This window comes from Procambarus clarkii, chromosome 70 (genome assembly GCF_040958095.1).
Source record: "Procambarus clarkii isolate CNS0578487 chromosome 70, FALCON_Pclarkii_2.0, whole genome shotgun sequence".
NCBI classification, from domain to species: domain Eukaryota; kingdom Metazoa; phylum Arthropoda; class Malacostraca; order Decapoda; family Cambaridae; genus Procambarus; species Procambarus clarkii.
This window is the reverse complement of record NC_091219.1, coordinates 5,783,387-5,806,016: the sequence shown is the minus strand read 5'-3', so window position 1 is coordinate 5,806,016 and position 22,630 is coordinate 5,783,387. Positions and strand designations below refer to the sequence as shown.

The window sequence follows — 22,630 nt, the reverse complement described above, 5'->3', positions numbered from 1 at the left end:
AAATAGCTGGTAAACAAAGAACTCATACTGAATATAATTGCCTATCAAAGAAAGGAAAATGCTTAAAAAACAAAACACTTAAGCGCACTTAAAGTGATCAATACAAATAAAACTTATTAACTGTCACATATATTAAAACTAATTTAAAATCCATTAAACTACAAGATGAAATTTATAACTACTTAAACAAACCATTCCATTAAACTTACGTGAAGTGATCAGAAGTGAAACTTGATACCTAACACATAGATACTAAACACTATAACAAATATTTATATAATGACTACAAATCTACAAAAAATGTATGTAAATTACAAACAGAATAAACGACAATTATAAAGTACTAACCAAAATCTTATAAAAAACTCAAATATTAAATAAAATTGAATACCAAAAAATGTATTATATATCCTAAATAAAAGATTATATTAATGTACAATGTTATGACTTGAAATAAGTAAGAAAGGGCAAAGACATGGTAAACTAAACAAAATTAAACTACCAAAATAAACTAAAAATCAAATTACAGGGTCTACTGTGCACTATACAGTGTACAATTGAACAGCTGAAAGGTTGCTATTTAGCAGAGGCCGCAGCTCCTTTATATATAAGGATTCCATTACTCTCAAATCTGACTGGCCATTCATACAAGGGACGGTGGATTAGGACTGGATTACCATTGTCTAAACCAGCATTTTCGGAGATTAGAAACCATTGTTATGAGTTTGATCATTCTCTGCTGGAATCTGATTTTAAAATTCTGGACCTTGTATGAATGGCCAGTCAGATTTGAGAGTAATGGAATCCTTATATATAAAGGAGCTGCGGCCTCTGTTAAATAGCAACCTTTCAGCTGTTCAATTGTACACTGTATAGTGCACAGTAGGCCCTGTAATTTGATTTTTTGTTTATTTTGGTAGTTTAATTTTGTTTAGTTTACCATGGCTTTGCCCTTTCTTACTTATATCAAGTCTTAACATTGTACATTAATATAATCTTTTATTTAGGATATATAATACATTTTTTGGTATTTAATTTTATTTATTATTTGAGTTTTTTATAAGATTTTGGTTAGTACTTTATAATTGTCGTTTATTCTGTTTGTAATTTACATACATTTTTTGTAGATTTGTAGTCATTATATAAATATTTGTTATAGTGTTTAGTATCTATGTGTTAGGTATCAAGTTTCACTTCTGATCACTTCACGTAAGTTTAATGGAATGGTTTGTTTAAGTAGTTATAAATTTCATCTTGTAGTTTAATGGATTTTAAATTAGTTTTAATATATGTGACAGTTAATAAGTTTTATTTGTATTGATCACTTTAAGTGCGCTTAAGTGTTTTGTTTTTTAAGCATTTTCCTTTCTTTGATAGGCAATTATATTCAGTATGAGTTCTTTGTTTACCAGCTATTTGATTGTGATTTCTGTTTTTTCTTTTAGATCTGATGATGAATACGAGAAGTATTCGAAACGTTATGTTTTTTAAAGTAAAGATTCTGATACAAAATGTTCAGTTTATCCCTGGTTTTCCTATTCATCTTAAAATTAAGATTCCTGAAGGGAACATCGATCATAAATATATATATATATATATATATATATATATATATATATATATATATATATATATATATATATATATATATATATATATATATGCAATAATGGTCACAAAAACACAGATCCAAGTATGCAGAATAACCACATGTGAAAAAATAGAAAATGCTTAACGCGTTTTCGGCTAATTCGCCTTCATCAGAGCAAAGTAGAATGAAACTACTGATTATGCTGCACATAATCAGTAGTTTCATTCTACTTTGCTCTGATGAAGGCGAATTAGCCGAAAACGCGTTAATCATTTTCTATTTTTTCACATGTGGTTATTCTATATATATATATATATATATATATATATATATATATATATATATATATATATATATATATATATATATGTTAAAGTATACCAACTGTTTCGGCTGTGTGACATGACTGAAGGGGGAGCCGGTCGGCCGAGCGGACAGCACACTGGGTTTGTGATCCTGTGGTCCTGGGTTCGATCCCGGGCGCCGGCGAGAAACAATGGGCAGAGTTTTTTTTTCACCCTATGCCCCTGTTACCTAGCAGTAAAATAGGTACCTGGGTGTTAGTCAGCTGTCACGGGCTGCTTCCTGGGGGTAGAGGCCTGGTCGAGGATCGGGCCGCGGAAACACTATAAGCCCCAAAATCATCTCAAGATAACCTCAAGGTAGAAATCTTATCTCACTTTGACTCAACTCTTGAACAATATTGTAGAATATCTGTATAACCCTGAAACGCTGCACATAATCAGTGGCTTCATAAAATATACAAATACTGTAGCCATTAACCACTGTAATCTGATCCTCTATATTTTAATAAATAAATATTATTACTATAAAACCTTCGTGACTAACTAGGATGATTTCACACCGCGTAGCTTACTGTAACTTTAATTAACTGGTGGATACTTAAGATTTATTATGTAATGCAGAAACTATATTAATTCCAGGAGGAGCAAGTGTACCGGTGGAGCGACGGGTGGCCGGCCATGTACTCCAACTGGGACAACGGGCAGCCTAATGCGTCTGTCAGCGCCTGCGTCAGGGTGAAGTCGGCCAACGGTCGCTGGTCAGCTGAGAGCTGCGACGGTGTCAGGCCTTTCATCTGTAAATTTTACAATGGTAGGTACATATGGAGGTACAGTGACCAACCCGTCATCTCACTTAATACTTAGAATTTTGTACGTATGGGTTGCTCAACTCAAAAAAAAAAAGAAAAAAAAGATATACTATGAAAAGTAGCGACTCACAAACATCCAAGTTTTCTATGCCTAGGTTAGGTTAGGTGGGTTGGTTAGGCTCGTGCGTTATAGTACCCCGTATTCTGTCTGTTGCGGCAACCCAAGAGACTTGACTGGTACTACTTTGTCATCTTGTTCACGACTCTTATGACGCTGACCAGTAAGGTGACGCTGACCAGCAGGGTGACGCTGACCAGCAGGGTGACGCTGACCAGCAGGGTGACGCTGACCAGCAAGGTGACGCTGGCCAGCAAGGTGACGCTGACCAGCAGGGTGACGCTGGTCAGCAAGGTGACGCTGACCAGCAGGGTGACGCTGGTCAGCAAGGTGACGCTGACCAGCAGGGTGACGCTGACCAGCAGGGTGACGCTGACCAGCAGGGTGACGCTGGTCAGCAGGGTGACGCTGACCAGCAGGGTAACGCTGACCAGCAGGGTGACGCTGACCAGCAGGGTGACGCTGACCAGCAGGGTGACGCTGACCAGCAAGGTGACGCTGACCAGCAGGGTGACGCTGAGCAGCAGGGTGACGCTGACCAGCAAGGTGACGCTGACCAGCAAGGTGACGCTGACCAGCAGGGTGACGCTGACCAGCAGGGTGATGCTGACCAGCAGGGTGACGCTGACCAGCAGGGTGACGCTGACCAGCAGGGTGACGCTGACCAGCAGGGTGACGCTGACCAGCAGGGTGACGCTGACCAGCAGGGTGACGCTGACTAGCAAGGTGACGCTGACCAGCAAGGTGACGCTGACCAGCAGGGTGACGCTGACCAGCAAGGTGACGCTGACCAGCAGGGTGACGCTGACCAGCAGGGTGACGCTGACCAGCAGGGTGACGCTGACCAGCAGGGTGACGCTGACCAGCAGGGTGACGCTGACCAGCAAGGTGACGCTGGCCATCAAAGTGACACTGACCATCAAAGTGACGCTGACCAGCAAGATGACGCTGACCAGCAAGGTGACGCTGACCAGCAGGGTGACGCTGACCAGCAGGGTGACGCTGGCCAGCAAGGTGACACAAGGCAGGAAGGGGACGCAAGCCAGGAAGGTGATTGGAAGCCAAGCAGGTAACGCAAGCCAGGAAGAGGACGCAAGCCAGTAAGGTGACACAAGCCAGGAAGGTGACGGAAGCCAGGAAGGTGACACAAGCCAGGAAGGTGACGCAAGCCAGTAAGGTGACACAAGCCAGGAAGGTGACGCAAGCCAGTAAGGTGACACAAGCCAGTAAGGTGACACAAGCCAGTAAGGTGACACAAGCCAGGAAGGTGACGTAAGCCAGTAAGGTGACACAAGCCAGTAAGGTGACACAAGCCAGGAAGGTGACACAAGCCAGTAAGGTGACACAAGCCAGGAAGGTGACGCAAGCCAGGAAGGTGACACAAGCCAGGAAGGTGATGCAAGCCAGGAAGGTGACGCAAGCCAGTAAGGTGACGCAAGCCAGTAAGGTGACACAAGCCAGTAAGGTGATACAAGCCAGGAAGGTGACGAAAGCCAGTAAGGTGACACAAGCCAGTAAGGTGACACAAGCCAGGAAGGTGACACAAGCCAGTAAGGTGACACAAGCCAGGAAGGTGACGCAAGCCAGGAAGGTGACACAAGCCAGGAAGGTGATGCAAGCCAGGAAGGTGACGCAAGCCAGTAAGGTGACGCAAGCCAGTAAGGTGACACAAGCCAGTAAGGTGACACAAGCCAGGAAGGTGACGAAAGCCAGTAAGGTGACACAAGCCAGGAAGGTGATGCAAGCCAGGAAGGTGACGCAAGCCAGTACGGTGACACAAGCCAGTAAGGTGACACAAGCCAGAAAGGTGACACAAGCCAGGAAGGTGACACAAGCCAGAAAGGTGACGCAAGCCAGGAAGGCTAACACACAGGCTACCACTCTCGAAAACAATTAATAGTGAAAAAATTTAACCTTTAATTTCTGTATATAGCAACCAGCCTTTCTGAAGCAACGACGCAATACACAAATACTTTCCTCCTGAGACCGTAAATACCCTGACAATATTTCAGCTTAAAACTCATTGGTAAACAAAATCCCCAGGAATGACTGGGAGGGAGCGTTTGACAAGCCGCCGGCTTCCTGACCGCGTCGAGGTCCCTAGGAGTATAGCTTTGAAAACTCATGTCAGTACATATAACCTATAAGCAGAGAATTATATAATTTTTGTCTGCGAATCTCGCGACATTAATTCTTCCTACAGACTTAAGAGGCTTCCCAGGGACTGAAGCAGAGCAGACAGACACTCTAGGGAGAGCTGCTGTCAGTTCTCCTCACCTTTACAGCAGTTCTGTTGATGTCACCAACCTGTTTATGTCAGCAGTTCTGTTGATGTCAGCAACCTGTTTATGTCAGCAGTTCTGTTGATGTCAGCAGTTTTGTTTATGTCAGCAGTTTTGTTTATGTCAGCAGTTCTGTTGATGTCAGCAGTTTTGTTTATGTCAGCAGTTCTGTTGATGTCAGCTGTTTTGTTTATGTCAGCAGTTTTGTTTATGTCATCAGTTCTGTTGATGTCAGCAACCTGTTTATGTCAGCAGTTCTGTTTATGTCAGCAGTTTTGTTTATGTCAGCAGTTTTGTTTATGTCAGCAGTTCTGTTGATGTCAGCAACCTGTTTATGTCAGCAGTTCTGTTGATGTCAGCTGTCCGTTGATGTCAGCTGTCCATTGATGTCAGCTGTCCGTTTATATCAGCTGTCCGTTGATGTCAGCAGTCCGTTGATGTCAGCTGTCCGTCGATGTCAGCAGTCGGTTGATGTCATCAGTCCGTTGATGCCAGCAGTCCGGTGATATCAGCAGTCCGTTGATGTCAGCAGTCCGTTGATGTCAGCTGTCCATCGATGTCAGCAGTCGGTTGATGTCATCAGTCCGTTGATGCCAGCAGTCCGGTGATGTCAGCAGTCCGTTGATGTCAGCTGTCCGTTGATGTCAGCTGTCCGTCGATGTCAGCAGTCCGTTGATGTCAGCAGTCCGGTGATGTCAGCAGTCCGGTGATGTCAGCAGTCCGTTGATGTCAGCTGTCCGTCGATGTCAGCAGTCGGTTGATGTCATCAGTCCGTTGATGTCAGCATTCCGTTGATGTCAGCTGTCCGTTGATGTCAGCTGTCCGTCGATGTCAGCAGTCGGTTGATGTCATCAGTCCGTTGATGTCATCAGTCCGTTGATGCCAGCAGTCCGGTGATGTCAGCAGTACGTTGATGAAGACAGTCCAACAACAAGAAGGCAGTGCGCACAATATCAGAGAGTAATGTTGCATACCTGGAGTGTCCAGGTATGCTCCAACGTTGAAGTAACATTGCTCTAACATTGCTCCAACGTTAAAGTAACGTTGCTCCAACGATGAGGTAACGTTGTTCCAACATTAAAGTAACGTTGCTTCAACATTGAAGTAACGTTGCTCCAACGATGAGGTAACGTTGTCCCAACATTAAAGTAACGTTGCTTCAACGTTGAAGTAACGTTGTTCTAACGTTTTTCAACGTTGTTCGTGGATAGTGTGGCCACTGCTATAGTGTCATATCACTACCTCACCAGAAATGTTACTTTCGTTTTTACTTTCCTAAAATGAAAAGTATTACTGTAATACTTTGATATACTCAGGAATTATTAATATTATATCCAGTCACTGATGTCTAATATTGACTTTAACGAGTCAATATTAGTTTGTGTATTGTCATGATGCAAAGTTCTCACGATATGACACTCTGTCAAAAATGTAATTGTTGTGTCTACCTGGATACACTTGAGCTTACGCAACTCACCTAAGCTATCCATGCACAAGCTTAACAAACTTCAACTTTACGGTGGTTTAATTTTGACTAAAACCCGGCAGTTTTGATGTTGCGATCAGTCCCGTTAATAATGTAATGAATTAAGTGAGATTACTTGTCATATTCCTCACTAAATGTCTTCTTACCTGGCACCAGGTGTCATATTCCCCACTAAGGCCGGCCACACACTTGCAGTTTTAACTGAGTTATGACTGTTCAGTTATAACTGTCACAGTTCAAACTGACGTCAGTTAAAAATGAAATGCACACACACATACAGTTCAATCCCTCAGTTTTACCGTGGATTCCGAGGAGTACGATCTTGCCGCTCTTGGTGTATTCTTTGTAATGCATTTCCTCTCAGAACTAATATTTTGAAGCCATTCAGGCAAGGATTATTAGATTCGGCCAAAAAAGAGGTTTTTAACTATCGATTATCTCGAGCAAGGCATATTGTAGAGAATGTTTTTGGGATACTTGCTTCACGCTTCCGTATTTTTCAGTGCCCAATTAATTTAGAACCAGAGAATATTGTGAAAGTAGTAATGGGTACTTGTGCATTGCATAACTTCTTGATTGAACAACAATCTAGTACATACGCCCCTGTGAACCTTATGTATCAAGAAAATAATAATGATGGATCTGTTATTTCTAGTGGCTGTGATAGTTTACAATCAAATATGATTACACTAAATCGCCGTAGTGGAAATATTTCTAATGACGCAACGATTTATTTGAGGCATCAATATTTATTTGATGCCTCAACCTTCTTTTTCTCCTTGCGATAAGCGCTTCTCAAACTATTAATTTTCATCAAGACTGACTTCTTAGTGGCACCAGGCTCAAGTTCCTCCAACTTCTTTACTAATTTGCTATAGGCAACATCTTTCTTTGTGCGGTCATGATACTCTTCACTTTTAACTTGCCACAGGCAAGGTTCAGATCGATAGAGTTCAGTGAATTCAACAATCACTTGATTTTGTTTACGTGCCATCTCAAACTGCACTCACCGCTACCACCTGTAGAAATGAGAAGTTGAGAACTGTACAGTTACGAACCCCCACACACGCTCAGTTCAGTTACTCCTTTCAGTTAAAAATATGGAACATTGCATTTGTCGCAGTTTAACTGTACAGTTCTGTTGAACTGACGAAATGGCAACTGAGATACCCACACACGTGCAGTTTTAACTGACAGTTTTAACTGAACAGTTATAACTGTCAGTTAAAACTGCACGTGTGTGGCCGGCCCTAAGGTCTTCTGACCTACCAACAGGTGCCATATTCCTCATCTACTGCAGCCCAATACATTTTACGTGTAAAATCATTAATTAATACATTTTAGAAGCCTTATGCAGTCGGGTTCGTTCTCGACACACAATCAAGAATTTCGGGTTCGTATCCCGGGCGGGACAGAAATAGTTGGGCACATTTCCTTTTACCCAATGCCACTGTTCACCTAGCAGTGTGTAGAAACTCCGGAGTTATTCAGCTTGTTGTGAGGTTGCATCCGGGGCGGGGTCAGTAATTCGGCCTTGATGGGGGGGAGGGAGGAGCTCGATAAAAGCCTAACGTGTATGCATACACTCTGGCTTCCTGTCCCCCGACACAGTGAATAATTAATTATTATTAATGTATCTTTATTGCATGTTCAACACGTAATAAGTTGCTCATTTAAATGCTAGATTATCTAAGGTTATTCACAGTCTTTAAAATGATGGAAATTTGATAGTAATTGTTTGAGTGTGTCAGGGACGGTGCCGACCCCAGACCCGCCTCTCACCGGCCGCTGTCCTGACTCCCGCTGGCTCGACCTTGGTGGCGGCTACTGCTATCTCTTCATCAAGGACCTCAAGTCCTGGAGTGATGCCAATATGGGGTAAGTAAGGCTCCGGGATCCTCCTCCTCCACCCAGGCACTATAATCATGTTGATATGAAGAAAATAAGGCTCCTAGATCCTCCTCCACCCAGGCACTATAACCGTGCTGATATGGGGTAAATAAGGCTCCTTGATCCTCCTCCAACAGGTACTATAATCATGCTGATAAGGAGTAAATAAGGCTCCTTGATCCTTCTCCATCAGGTACTATAATCATGCTGATATGGAGTAAATAAGGCTCCTTGATCCTCCTCCATCAGGTACTATAATCATGCTGATATGGAGTAAATAAGGCTCCTTGATCCTCCTCCATCAGGTACTGTAATCATGCTGATATGGAGTAAGTATGGTAACTGGCTACACTTACATTTTGCACATTTTAGAGGTGATGAAATCTTTTATTATATATGACATGATGAGAGAGCACGAGATTAGTTCATTTCTTAGAACACTGTGATAACCACGACAATAACCCCGGAACTCACAGTTCCTGCGACGGCGCTGGAACCAATCGTATTGGCGTATGCCTTTCCATTGGAGACTTTCAGCGTCGTGGAGAGGAGGGAACCTGCGGCCTGGGTAACAGCTTCTCCCCCGAATCACCCTACCCTGGCTTTGCGCCCTGGTGAGGCCACTCCAGACCGACAACCAGAGCGCAACTCCATAGTCTCCTGAGACTGATGGATGCCTACTACTATAATCCACAGAAGAAATTAACAAAGATAAAATAATACCACAATGAAAGGAGACGTTGATCTTATGTGATCTCCGGCAAATTTTACTGTTTTATATGGAATAATTAACCTCAAACACAGGGAACCACAACGTTACCAGACGCCTCTGGCTAGCTGTTTTAATGCTGCTGGAAAAATCCACTAATTAACTAGTAACTGGCCTGAACATGAAAGAGATTAAGATCACTTATATAAAAGGTGTCTAACAATACTCACTCCTATAAGTACTATTACTTCGGTAGCAAAATACATTTCGTGAAGTAGCAGTAGTAAGTAGTTACTTAAGTAGCAGTAGTAAGTAGTTACTAAGTAGCAACAGTAAACAATATTACTTAGGAAAGCAGATGTTGATGCTGGCAAAGTGAGCCCTTCTCTAAAAAGTTAATATTATTATTATAGAAGTAAGTATTGTACCTCTTCACAGATGCTTGCAGGAGGCTGCCAACCTAGCATCAGTCCATTCAGAAGAGGAGATGAAGCTCATCACCATGGCAACCAAGAATATGCAATTTCCACTGTGGATTGGCCTTGTGCAGAAGTCACATGGTGAGTTTGGTCATGATGTTGCAGGAGACTTTATACTGACCTAACCTAACCTAACGTAACCTTACCTTAAGGACTTCCGCCCCATTACCCTCACGAGTTGCCTCTACAGACTCTTTAAACATAAGGTCAATGTCCGTCTGATATGGTTCTTGGAATATTATCACCACCTCTCCCCTTCTCAATTTGGCTTTCGCAAGTACCGCAGCACTACTGATGTCTTGGTGTCTTGGAGGTCTATATTCGTACTGCTTTTGCTGCGAAGACCTCTGTTTTTGCTGTCCTCTTTGACCTGGAAAAGGCATACGAGACCACCTGGAGATACCATATTCTGTCCCAACTTCGTTCTTTTAACCTTCGTGGTAATCTCCCTCTCTTTCTCCAAAGCTTCCTTTCTAGTCGTTCCTTTAGAGTGAGGCTTGGTACCGCTCTCTCTCTGCCTCTTCGGCAATACGAAGGTGTACCCCAAGGTAGTGTTCTAATCACTACTCTTTACCTGGTTGCCCTCAATGGTCTTCTTTCCACCCTTCCCTCTGGCATCTTTTTCGCTCTTTATGTTAACGATCTTACCCTCTGCTGTCGAAGTGATAATTCGCCTTTCCTTCAACTTGTGATTGATGCTGTGTCTTTCTGGGCCTCCAATCATGGCTTCAAGTTCTCTACAACTAAAACTTGTGCTGTGACTTTTACTCGGAAGCAGGTCGTTCTGTGTCCCCCCCCCCCTCTTTATGGTCATCCCCTATTGTACAAAGATTCTGCTAAGCATTTAGGGCTAATGTTTGACACTCTTTTGTCTTGGTTGCCCCATATCTTTTACCTTCGAGTTGAATGCTCTAAGGCCCTTAACTTACATAAGGTCTTGTCCCATACTTCTTGGGGAGCGGATAGGCGCACGCTCCTCTCTTTACATTCCTCTTTGGTGCTGTCTAAACTCGATTATGGTTGCCCTGCCTACTCGTCTGCTCCTCCTACTCTTCAACGTCTTGATGCTCTGCACCATACTGGGTTACGCTCAGCTCTGGTGTCTTTCGTTCGATTCCTACCATATGCCTGTATGTTTAAACTGGCGTCCTGTCTCTACAGGATCACCGTGATTGCTACTGTCTTCGCTATCTTGCACGGTCCTTACAACATCCTCACTTATGTCGTACTCTGACCTCTACCCCTCCTGTGGTTCCTGTTCCTTCTTCATCACCTACCTCTTTCTGTATGGTTGTCTCGCTTACAAGATTCTCTTTCAGTTCGTGCTACCAATATTTCTCCTCGTGGCCTTTCGCCCGTGCCCCCGTAAAGGGGTCCTCCTAATCCAGTCCATCCTGTAGTAGTCGAAAGTCAACATTGGCTGTTTTTTATCACCAGTAGATTTAAGACAGTGGAGTTTTGCTGGGTTCCCAGCCATATTGATGTTTCTTTAAATGAGCGTGCGGACGCTGCCGCTAAGAAAGCTATCTGCACTTGTCCCATCTCTTGTAAAGGTGTTTCTTATTCCACCTTTTACCCAGTTATTCATTCCTCAATCCTTGCCCGTTGGCAGGGGTCGTTGGTCTTCTGTTATTGGTAACAAACTGCGTGTTCTTAATAGTAGTGTGTCCCCGTGGCCTTCCTCCTACCAGTGTAACTGGTGGTGGGAAACGGCTCTGGCATATTGGCCATACACGCTTAACTCACGGACACTTAATGGAGTGCCGCCCTGCTCCTTATTGTCCAAACTGCATTGTCCCTCTTACATTCGAGCATATCCTTGTTGAATGTCCGGACTTCCAGGACGAGCGTATGTCTTGCTTCCGACCGTCCCTCACGATCACTTGTCCCTTGATAGAATTCTTGGTGAATCGGATACTTTTGATATTGTTCGCCTTATGTGCTTTTGTTCTGATATTGGCATCCTTAATGATATTTAGCGACCTCTGATTATTCCTCACATTTGATGGTGCAAAGCCTTCCCGGCTTGGTGCCTTCTTTTGATAATTACTTAATTACTTGTTTTATATTAATATATTATTATGGTGACCCATAGCCTCCGAGAAGAGAATTAAAGGTATTAAGACAACCTGCATATTCACCCTGAACACTGTGTCCTATATATCGCATTTGGAACGTAACAATTATTTTATATTTGGTCAACGAGATATTTTGAGATAAATGGCACTGCAGTGAAGGAAAGACAATAAAAACTTGAGTAAAGTCTTTCTTTATGAGAAGCATCAAGCAAATAGTGATTTGCGACAATTTCATCACAGCAGACTTTGGTTGGAGCTGTAACATGGGGGGGGGGGGTATTCGTTCTGTACTTTAGTCTCTCCGTTCTCTCTCTACCCCTCTCTTTACCCGTATTCTACTTTAAATCTCCATACCAAGGGACCCCAAAACTTTTACTTGAACCAACCCCACGCCACGTGGTCTTAAGACGATTGACCGACTTAAGATTCTACAACCCGTATGATGTGAAATAGACTTCTAGCAAAGCTCTAGAGTCGCCTTCGCTGCCACCACCAGACCAGTAACACTGAGCAATGACCGAGGTCTGGATCGATCATGCTAATCAATAACTTTGGGGCTTGATCCCCACTAGTAATATATGGGAGGGTTGTCTTTTTACGTTAAGTTTGGAATTAATTAACAATCAAAGGGATGACAAAGGGATCAAAGATCCCTTTGACAAAAATCAAAGGGATCATTAACAATCAAACAATCAATGAATTCTTAATCTTTGTTAGGTTTTGCGGCCCAACGAAAACTCGGCCTCGTGGGGGCCACGTGACAAGGACACGAGACATTGGAAACATGAAATGGAAATTAATAGAAATGCAACTTACTAAATAATTAATTTATTCAAAATCTAAAACAAAAACTAAATAAAAGCACTCCCTATCATTAACACTCCCTACTTTGGCAATGAGTTGACCTATTCCCTATAACAACACTCTAAGCAACTCTACCTTGAATGTGATCAGTGGTGGACTGCTGGTCTGGGTAAAGGTGGAGTGGACACCTTCCCTGTGTTGCTCCGGATCCCACACTGTCCTTCCCACATGCTTCTCTACCCAGATGCCCAGATCTGTATCCTTCCGCCTCGTCTAAGTTACTTGCAAGGCTTAAGTTTAACAACTAACCTCTGTTGCACTGAATGATCCAGATTGGTTGAATTATTTTAACTGAAGTTAATTACAGAAGCATCTTAGGGAAGAGCTATTCCCAATTACAAAATGGCTATTTGACCTTTGAGAAATAGTGGACATGGAAACTCTGATGACCTGTGACCGCTGAGGTCACTCAAATTGTTCCGCGCCGAGGTCTAGTCACGGTTTGTGACGTCACTGATGGTGACTTAACTCATTCTTCTAGCAATCAGGGTACTCTTAATACTATAACCAGGAATATTATACAATTTGAATGAAGACTAATTTCTCTAAATAAGTGAATTCTGTAAAATAATTCATTATACAAAACTGAACAAAGGCGGCAATTATTTTCACCGCCAATCCCCCCAGGGAATGCTTGCGGGTCACCAGGTGGGTCCAGCTCCACCAGGTGGGTCCCATGCGTATATACAACATTCTAGATCATTCCTACAACAGCTAGTTTGTGAGATATTTTGAGATAAATGGCACTGCAGTGAAGGAAAGACAATAATAACTTGAGTAAAAGTCTTTCTTTGTGAGAAGCATCAAACAAATAGTGATTTGCGACAATTTCATCACAGGAGACTTTGGTTGGAGCGATGGCACTGGCTTCGACTTCACCAATTGGCAAGATGGTCAGCCTAGCAGCGAGGAGGAGCAGTGCACAGAGGTCAGCCAGACCTCTGGCCTCTGGAACGATGGCATCTGCTCAAACCTAAGATATTCCATTTGTAAAATTTTAAAAAGTAATTGTATTACACTGTCTATTTCGCATAACTTCGAATACAATTTTATCCTCTAATATGGCCTATAGCACAAGCTAAATCAATATAATGACATAATTGGGGTGTTTGGTGAAGGATATTCATTACTACTTCTCCTTCGCAGTCCAAGACCATGACCCAACGAGCAATAACAATCCTACTCCAGCTGTCACCACTCACTCTCCAGGCAGAGGTAGGCTACACCTAGCTAACATATATTACTGCTCTGCCTCATACGTTTCCTCATAAAAAGGGAGGTTTTAAATCATTTTATGCTGTGAAACCTATATAAAGCAAAATATAATGAACTACGAATGTAGTAAATTTAATTATAACACTCTGAAATTAGAATTAGTTTTTGACACCCCCGCTCACCTCACTCCTAACGAGACCCCGCCTCATCTACCTCATGCCCAGACCCCCTCTCACCTTACTCATGTCCAGACTCCTCCTCACTTCACACATGTCCATAACCCCCTCCCCTCCTCACTTCACACATGTCCAGAACCCCCTCCCCCTCCTCACCTCACACATGTCCAGAACCCCCTCCCCTCCTCACCTCACACATGTCCAGAACCCCCTCCCCCTCCTCACCTCACACATGTCCAGAACCCCCTCCCCTCCTCACCTCACACATGTCCAGAACCCCCTCCCCTCCTCACCTCACACAAGTCTAAAGTCTCCTCCTACCCTCACACAGGTGGCGGAGGTCTGGGTGCAGGTGGCGTGGCTGGTATCGTCATCGCCGTCCTCTTCCTGGTGGCGGTCGTGAGCTTCGTTGGCTACAGCTTCGTCCAGAAGTCAAAGAAAGTTCAACAACCTGGAATTTTGAGCTTCAGCAACACGTTATATTCTGCAGGTAAGTTTTCTGCATCGCTTTATAACGTAAATCAATGCTTCATTCTAAATATTTGCTCTATGTAGAAGGAGCACAAACAGTCGCATACATTCACGAACACTTCGGCCATAACATTACGATAAATCACTAACTCCGAACATTTCCTTTTAGTCTTATATTGGCTAGAATATTTCCACTCCATAAAAGTGATCTCACTGACATTAATAACTTTAGACCATTATCAAGCCTGCCCACCTAGCGCAAAATGTTTGAAAAAGGTAATGAATAAACATTTTTACTCCCTCCTAGATAAACATAATATACTGAGTTCTTAAAAATCAAGTTTTATAGTCGCGAAATAATCAACGAATCTTTAATTAATATCCTTGACTTGATATAAGCAGCTATTGAGAAAAATTAGTACCCTAAGGGTCTATTTGTTAACCAGCATAAGGTTTTTGTCACAGTACAGAATTTACATAAATGTACATAATTTAGAACTTTTATAAAAAAAACTCACTACTTCTTCTCTTACAATTATATCCTCCTCCTTCATGAATATATTTAAACAGTTAATTCATATCAAATAAGCAGGCGATGAGTCACAATAACGTGGCTGAAGAATGTTGACCAGACCACACACAAGAAGGTGAAGGGACGACGACGTTTCGGTCCGACCTGGACCATTCTCAAGTCGATTGTCATGGACATTCTCACAATCGACTTGAGAATGGTCCAGGACGGACCGAAACGTCGTCGTCCCTTTACCTTCTAGTGTGTGGTCTGGTCAACATATTAAATAAATTTGATTATAACCCATATATACTTATTCATAAGCTGCAACTTGATCTAATATACTCAATAATATGATAATAATATTTTCTCCTAAATTATCTTATAATGACGGAATACAACTGATTTTCTATAACAAGTAAAATAATGCGTGTGTTGTATCGTTTATAAAACAGGTTCCTCTGACTAGACTAAAACACCCCAATTTTTTTTAATTTAAAGAACATAACTTGCAATATTCTTGCTCTTATTAATTAAATTTAAGTGTGCGAGGGTATCTAATTATAATCCATACCATAACTTTTTAAGCTTCACCACCTTAACTCTTAAATAAACCTTTGTATATTTCATAACCAAATTTCACTCTTTATAAGCATAAACTCTCATTTAAAATTAATTTATTAACTTTCACTAATATACTTCATTCAGTTTCCACGTATAACCACAACTGCTGGCGCAAGATTTTATCAAACCTTCTATAATTTAGTAACTCAACAATTACCCTATTGTTAATATTAAATATAGCACACTCATTCTACCCCACTTTAAGCAAAATACATTCCACTAAAATTTACATATATATATATATTAAATAATTATATAACAAAGTCCAAAGCAAAAACCAAACTTTGTAAAACTCCGCTCACCTAAATTCCAATCCTCTAGTCATTAACTACTCCGAGGTTTAAGATATTATTATATTAGTATAAACCAAATAGAGGTATTCCACTGTTAATGGAAAAATTGAAATTATTTCCTATTAAGGAAATTTACTGGCTAAGAAAAAGCTTCTAACTTATTTCTTGAGCAGTTTAATTCCGTTCAAATTTCATATTTGTACATGTGTTAATAGCACAAGAAGTTTTGATCTTCTAAGATTTAGTGGAACTCCATTATACATAAATATATTCACAAATCCTAACCCTAAAATAAAACACCTTCACACTAGTATTAACTTACTCCTATCTCTTACAATAAAAACCATTTAAACTGCATATAATATACTTATTTACACATCTATATACATTTAATGTTCATATAAACTTATTCATGTTGATATGTTCATAATTAATTGTATTATTTCATTTCATATCATCTTAAATTTTAATATTATAGTTTTCATTCCATTATTGCATAATTACATAAAATATTAGGAGGAGCTTCATCTGATACATCTTAAAGTATAAGGGGAATGGAGTCAGAAACCTAAAGAAGAGAAATTCATTATCAAAAATATTGAGGAAGATAATCTTCCTCAATATTTTTCTAATGAAAATTTAGATTAATATAGTGATCTTATTATGTAAAATCATGCTGTCATATACGATATATATTTTTATTATTTAAGTAAAATAATATATTGAAAAAGTCAGGCTTGCGCTCTCCCCCTCAAAATGATTTTTTTTACCTGATTACAAAGAATTTAACAGCCCCTCTTATTTTAAGAATTCTTCTCATAATTCCATTTTTTAGAGGATTAGACTGATTGCGCTCCCCTAGTGAATTAATTTATTAAAACATTGCTAAAATAGTTCTAGTTTATAGGAGTTTCCATTGATTTGCTTAAAATACATATATATTATTTTTAGAAATACATGTGTACATCAGGCTACCTCTTTTCATTTCTTTAAGATTCTAGCGTCTAAGTTTTTCTGTATCTTAGTTTTATTTATCAGGATATCAATATTATATAGAACAGCGTTAATAGGGATATCTTAAAGCATAAAGAGAAGATAGTCGCAAGCCTAAATGTGAAGAACTTAGCACGAAAAAAAATGTTTGAAAAGAGTACTTTTCTAACTAAGAGTACTTTTTTTCAACATTTTTCTCGATTGGAAGCCTTAAGACTGATATAAAGAGAAATTTAGTATAAGATTGCGTTCTCCTTATACGACATTTATTTTTGTCATGTACACAAAGTAATATATTAAAGAGTCAAGCTTGTGCTACCCCCTCAAAATGAAAAATACATATTTTTACCAACTTTTTTGGATAAAATTATACTCCTTTAATTTTAAGAATTTTTATTATAATCTATTTTGTTAATCTTTCAGCCCCCCCCCCCCCCACACACATACACACATAAAAAGGGGCGGGGGCAATTGTTAGAAGAAACTCTTCAACGTTACAGTGAAAATGTTATATGTTAACACCTTAAAAACAAATAAGAGGTATCTACACCATCATTTAGGCCGAGACTAAACGCAACCTTCGAGTTCTAATTAAAATTAGTCTAACCGACACCATATGAGTGCATATCATAAATCATAATTGACTATATCTCTATTCGCTTCACTCAAGCTAAGGTTTCCTCAACATCAAGAAACTGTCGTGGTAAGGTGCCCTTATCCTAACCTACCAGGGGACCCAAAACAGAAAACGGGACAGTATGTCAACTTCGCGAGCCGCGACCATTTTCCAGTACGACAAATGTTGGCCTCAGGTATTTCCCAATACCTAAGGAACATAAGGTATACGTCAAAATGTGGCGTTCTATCAGGAAGACGGGTTGCACAGTAACCACAATCATTCAGTTTTTTTCTCTCAAATTGCACCTCTCTTGAACCATGGGTCACTCCCTTCAGTACTTTAAATATTTTCTGTGGCCTCTGTGAACGAGACCACAGCTCCCACACTGCCAATTAACACTGGCGTTGCACAGGGCAGTATACTTGCTCCACTCCTCTTATTCACTTACATCAATGATCTACCAAACGTTACTCAACACCTGAACCCAATTTTATTTGCTGATGACACAACATTTTTTTCAAATGCTAACCCACGTATTTTGAGTGCCAGTAAACTCGGCAATCGTAGAAGTCCTTCTACGTATTTCCCAATACGTAGAAGCGTATATTAATGGCTGACTGCGTATATTAATGGCTGGCTGCGAATAGTCTCACCCATAACTGCATCTTGTATAATAAATTAATCTAGGCCTTTCACCATTATTGCCTAAAATTTGCACATCATTTGCTAAATTTGCCTGAACAATTGATGTTGGTTTAGTTCTCGTTTAGTATTAACCATTTACCTCATTAACCATAAAATAATTAAACTCAATTATTTATAATTTACACCCGAAATGTTTTGTGAGTTGGTGACGTCATTAAATATATTTTCTATAATAATTAATTAACCACTATCATATTTGTCTGTATATTTTCTAATAATAATTATTATTATATACTAAATATGCAGCCTATCTTCCTATATAAGTAGTACTTATAGTAACGATGAGTATAGTATATATGCCGACGTATAACGCAATTAGAATGTAGAAATCGGTACTATTGAATTTGAACAAATCTGGAAAGATTTTATATTTTTGTTGCAAAGACAAACTAACCTAACTTTCCTAGGCCTAGTACACGATATCTTAGGCCTGATATAGTACATATGTGTGCTATACTAGGCCTAGGAATATTTATATTTTTTTAGCTTATTTTTTTCGGACCATAAAGTGAATAGTATAAAATTCTGCTAATTGCTTAGTACGTCAATCGTTGCACTATGGTATTCATAGCTACTAAAACTACTATCTAAACAAGAGGATGGGTTGAAATATAGCTGCTAGTAATATGAGAGAACTAATTAAGAGGTTTAGCCTCTGTTTTTTTTTTAATAATTTTGTATGCATTCTTTGCGGTCTTTATATATATAATCTTTCTGGAAGATAATATAATCTTTCTGGAAGATAATATAATCTTTCTGGAAGACAATATAATCTTTCTGGAAGATAATATAATCTTTCTGAAAGATAATATAATCTTTCTGGAAGATAATATAATCTTTCTGGAAGATAATATGATCTTTCTGGAAGATAGTATGTATTGATCAGCCATGACCACACGCAGACAGTCACATAACATCAAGAGACTCACCACAAAGTGTACTGTCTCCCTCAGATGAAAGAGGACAAGTTAATATGAACATCACCAATGGCATTTCTGAAGCCTAAGACAGTGAGAGCACGAGGCCGCCAGCTCCACCCTCAAGTGACTGTAGTGGCAGCATGGAGTAGCAACACAGCTTGGGTGGAGGCCGCCTGAAAGTAACTTAAGTGAAAGAATGATAAGTGATGTGAACTAGTATAACAATATATTTATGATGTTCCCTAAGGTAAGAATTAGTATTACAGTCGACTCTGTTGTATGCCTCTGTGAAATTTTAAATTGCTAATCATGAACTTAATAAATAATAATTAATAATTTCTCAAATATATACAAATATTATTTTTACGCTAAATTGTGCTCTTTAATCTATAATCTGGAAGAAGTTATTGTATATACTTTTCGCAAGGAAGTATATTTTCTTTTTGTGACGAAATTTGTGTAATAATGAAACACAAACCCTATTTTCTTTTATAAATACAAATTAATCACACGCATACCTCCACACACACATATATATTATATATCTGTAGGTGATAATGTCAAAGGCTCGAGGCCAGACGCTCAGGGATAGCATTACCCAACTTTTCAAGATGACACATGGGCAGTATGTGATTGTCATAGGCTGGTCGAGGTCATCCACATTACCCCTCCTCCTGCAAGAAATATTGTGGGGTAAGGTGAAGGGGGAGGGAGGATCGAAGCTTATATGAAAAAGTATCACCAACTTCAGACTTCATGATTCACGAAAATCTTGGGGGGGGGGGGGGGGGGGGAGGTCGCTAGTGATGCCGGTATTTCTTACATTTCTAAGTCTGAGTTAACCTTGGGACACCTTCATTATAATTTTCCAGCTGTACCTCCCCAGTCAAACTTCCTGTCCCTGATAATGTTGTCCTTGGGCCCGACCTCTACATGCCTATGGCACTCCAACAGCTTCTGACGGCTGAGTGGACAGCACTCGGGATTCGTAATCCTAAGGTTCAGGGTTCGATTCTCGGCGAAGGCGGAAACAAATGGGCAGAGTCTCTTTCCCCCTGATGATTCTGTTCACCTAGTAGTAAACAGGTACCTGAGAGTTAGACAGCTGCTTTCTTTGGATATGTTACAAAAAGGAGGCATAGTCGAGGACCGGGCCGCGGGGACACTAAGCCCTGAAATAATTTCAAGATAACCCCCCACGGCTCCTCCGCCCATGTGTCATCTTGTAAGCGTGGATGAGGTTAGCACCAAGAGCCAGCCCTTAACCTCACACAAACTGACAGTCTCTCACGGATATAGATGTATACTCTACTGTATTTGTGTCACTGACCTTCTCCCTCTGCAGTATTTTCTACGTTGATATCATTCAGTGGCTGAAAATAGTGGTCAATAAAATGTCTGTGTTTGGATCAGTGGTCAGAATGTAAATGTAAGATATATTTAGCACATTAATTATTTTGTATAACACATATGTGCTCTATTTGGAAAGTGTAAATACATAAATCATAATACATGGATATATAGATCTGACTCATCGAGTTGTACTGTCATATATGTAGACATGTTTGTCAATTTAAAATAAAGTCTTGTGTATAGAAGTTCTTAGGATTAATTCTCCGGCAAAATGTTATCTGAATATTATTTTTACAAATCTGTAACATTTCCTCCACAACAATCATAAACAACAGGCGCAAGACAACATAATATTAGAAGCTTTACTCATTATATGTGATATAGAGTACAACTTGTATATCATATATAACATGATGTACACTTAGTACTGTTAGGGGTGTGCAGGCAGTATGGCTGAACACCTCGAACAAGGACCAACAATGTCATAATATGCTCAACTCGCGACAAAGTCGGCAGCTATGTATCCTGAAGGGCCCAGATGACACTCATGTATCCACATCTCTCCTGTGGTATCTGCACCTGGCGATCTACCATTCACCATTTTACAGGAATTTTGTAATATATTTCACTGAAATATTGCAAATAATCATCTCTGTAATATAAGGTCTTCTTCACATGTGATTGAGGATAATTGTGTAATTTAAAACAAATTATAGCCAGAACAGCTGAAGGAGGTGTTCCATTGTCAGTGTTCCCAAGCAACGCAAACATTAAGACAAACCAACAGTCACAAAGTGTTCTTCAACTTTGCATTACCAAACTACCGATATATTTTATCTGATACTAACACTCATCATTTTAACAGAAACTTGGCTTGACTATACCTAACTCTACAACTTAGCTGGTTATAAAGCCATTCATAACAGCAGGCCTAATAAAAAAGGAGGTGGCACAGCAATATATTACAAAGATACCTTCATCTGCAATAGTATCATTAGTGATAGAGACGACTATTGTGAATATACCTTTGCCAAGTTCTCCAGTAAATCCCTTAAATCCTCCCTGACTATCGGTGCCATCTATAGATTTCCTAATACCAACGTAGCTTCATTCTCAGACAACGTAAGGAATCTTATCATAAATAACAATCTCAAAAAAAATCACATCATTCTGGGAGGTGATTTCAATATTGACCTGGGTCTTCAAAATAGCCCTCAAGTTGACTATTTCCGTAACAGCATGCACTCCTGTATGTTAATCCCCACAATCACCAAGCCCACCCGAGTCACTCAAACATCTGCCACTACCTTGGATCACTAATGGACTAATATAACAGCTCCCCTTTCATCTGGGGTAATCTATGTTAGAACAACTGACCACTATCCTACCTTCCTCATAGCAAACATGAACACAATACCTCCAGAAAGCAAGAAACTTTCATTCAGGCTACACAGTGAATCAGCTTTAGGCAATCTCTCTAATACACTTCACAATATTAACTTGGAATCTGAATTCAATAATACACAGGATATAAACTCATTAACTAACCTCTTTCTCTCCAAAACTCTAAGCCTCTACAACACTCACTGTCCCCTCCTTACCAAACAAGAAACTGACAAAAGAAAAAACAATCCGTGGCTCACAAGTGGCATAATCAAATCAATCAACAAAAAACATGAATATGAAAAGAAATTTAGGATTGGCCTAGTTACAAAGGAAGTAGTTAAAATGTACTCATCAGTGCTTACCAGTATCATAAGAAAAGCCAAACTTTCATATTATGAGACTAGATTCAAAGAAGCAAAAGGCAATATGAAAAGCACATGGAATACCATCTCTAATATCCTAGGAACAAAACAACACTCCCACAACCAGATAACACTCTCTAAGGATGGCTTTACACCATCAACTGATTTAGAAATGGCAAATGAATTTAATAGCTTCTTTTCATCGGTTGGTGCTAACCTTGCCAGTAAATTCCCACAGACTCAGACACATATTAACACATATCTCTCAGACAGCTATCCAAACTCTCTTCTCCTTTCACCAGTCAGCCCGACAGATGTTGTGTCCATCACACACTCACTAAAAACCAAAGCTGGGAACATCAGTGAAATCCCATCCATTGTATACAAGAGA

At 40.1% G+C, this 22,630-nt stretch overlaps 1 protein-coding gene across 1 annotated transcript in view; it reads left to right on the top strand.

The window, feature by feature from the left end:
- The window catches only part of LOC138356144 (macrophage mannose receptor 1-like), a 73,327-nt gene extending 52,591 nt beyond the window's left edge, over positions 1–20,736 (top strand). Inside the window, exons 6-12 of the mRNA XM_069311891.1 lie at positions 2,536–2,707; positions 8,343–8,469; positions 9,629–9,750; positions 13,451–13,615; positions 13,758–13,826; positions 14,334–14,492; positions 19,172–20,736. Coding sequence (XP_069167992.1) covers positions 2,536–2,707; positions 8,343–8,469; positions 9,629–9,750; positions 13,451–13,615; positions 13,758–13,826; positions 14,334–14,492; positions 19,172–19,224 — 867 coding nt within the window. The 3' untranslated portion in view covers positions 19,225–20,736. The remainder of the gene's footprint in view (positions 1–2,535; positions 2,708–8,342; positions 8,470–9,628; positions 9,751–13,450; positions 13,616–13,757; positions 13,827–14,333; positions 14,493–19,171) is intronic.
- Positions 20,737–22,630: the final 1,894 nt, after the last annotated feature.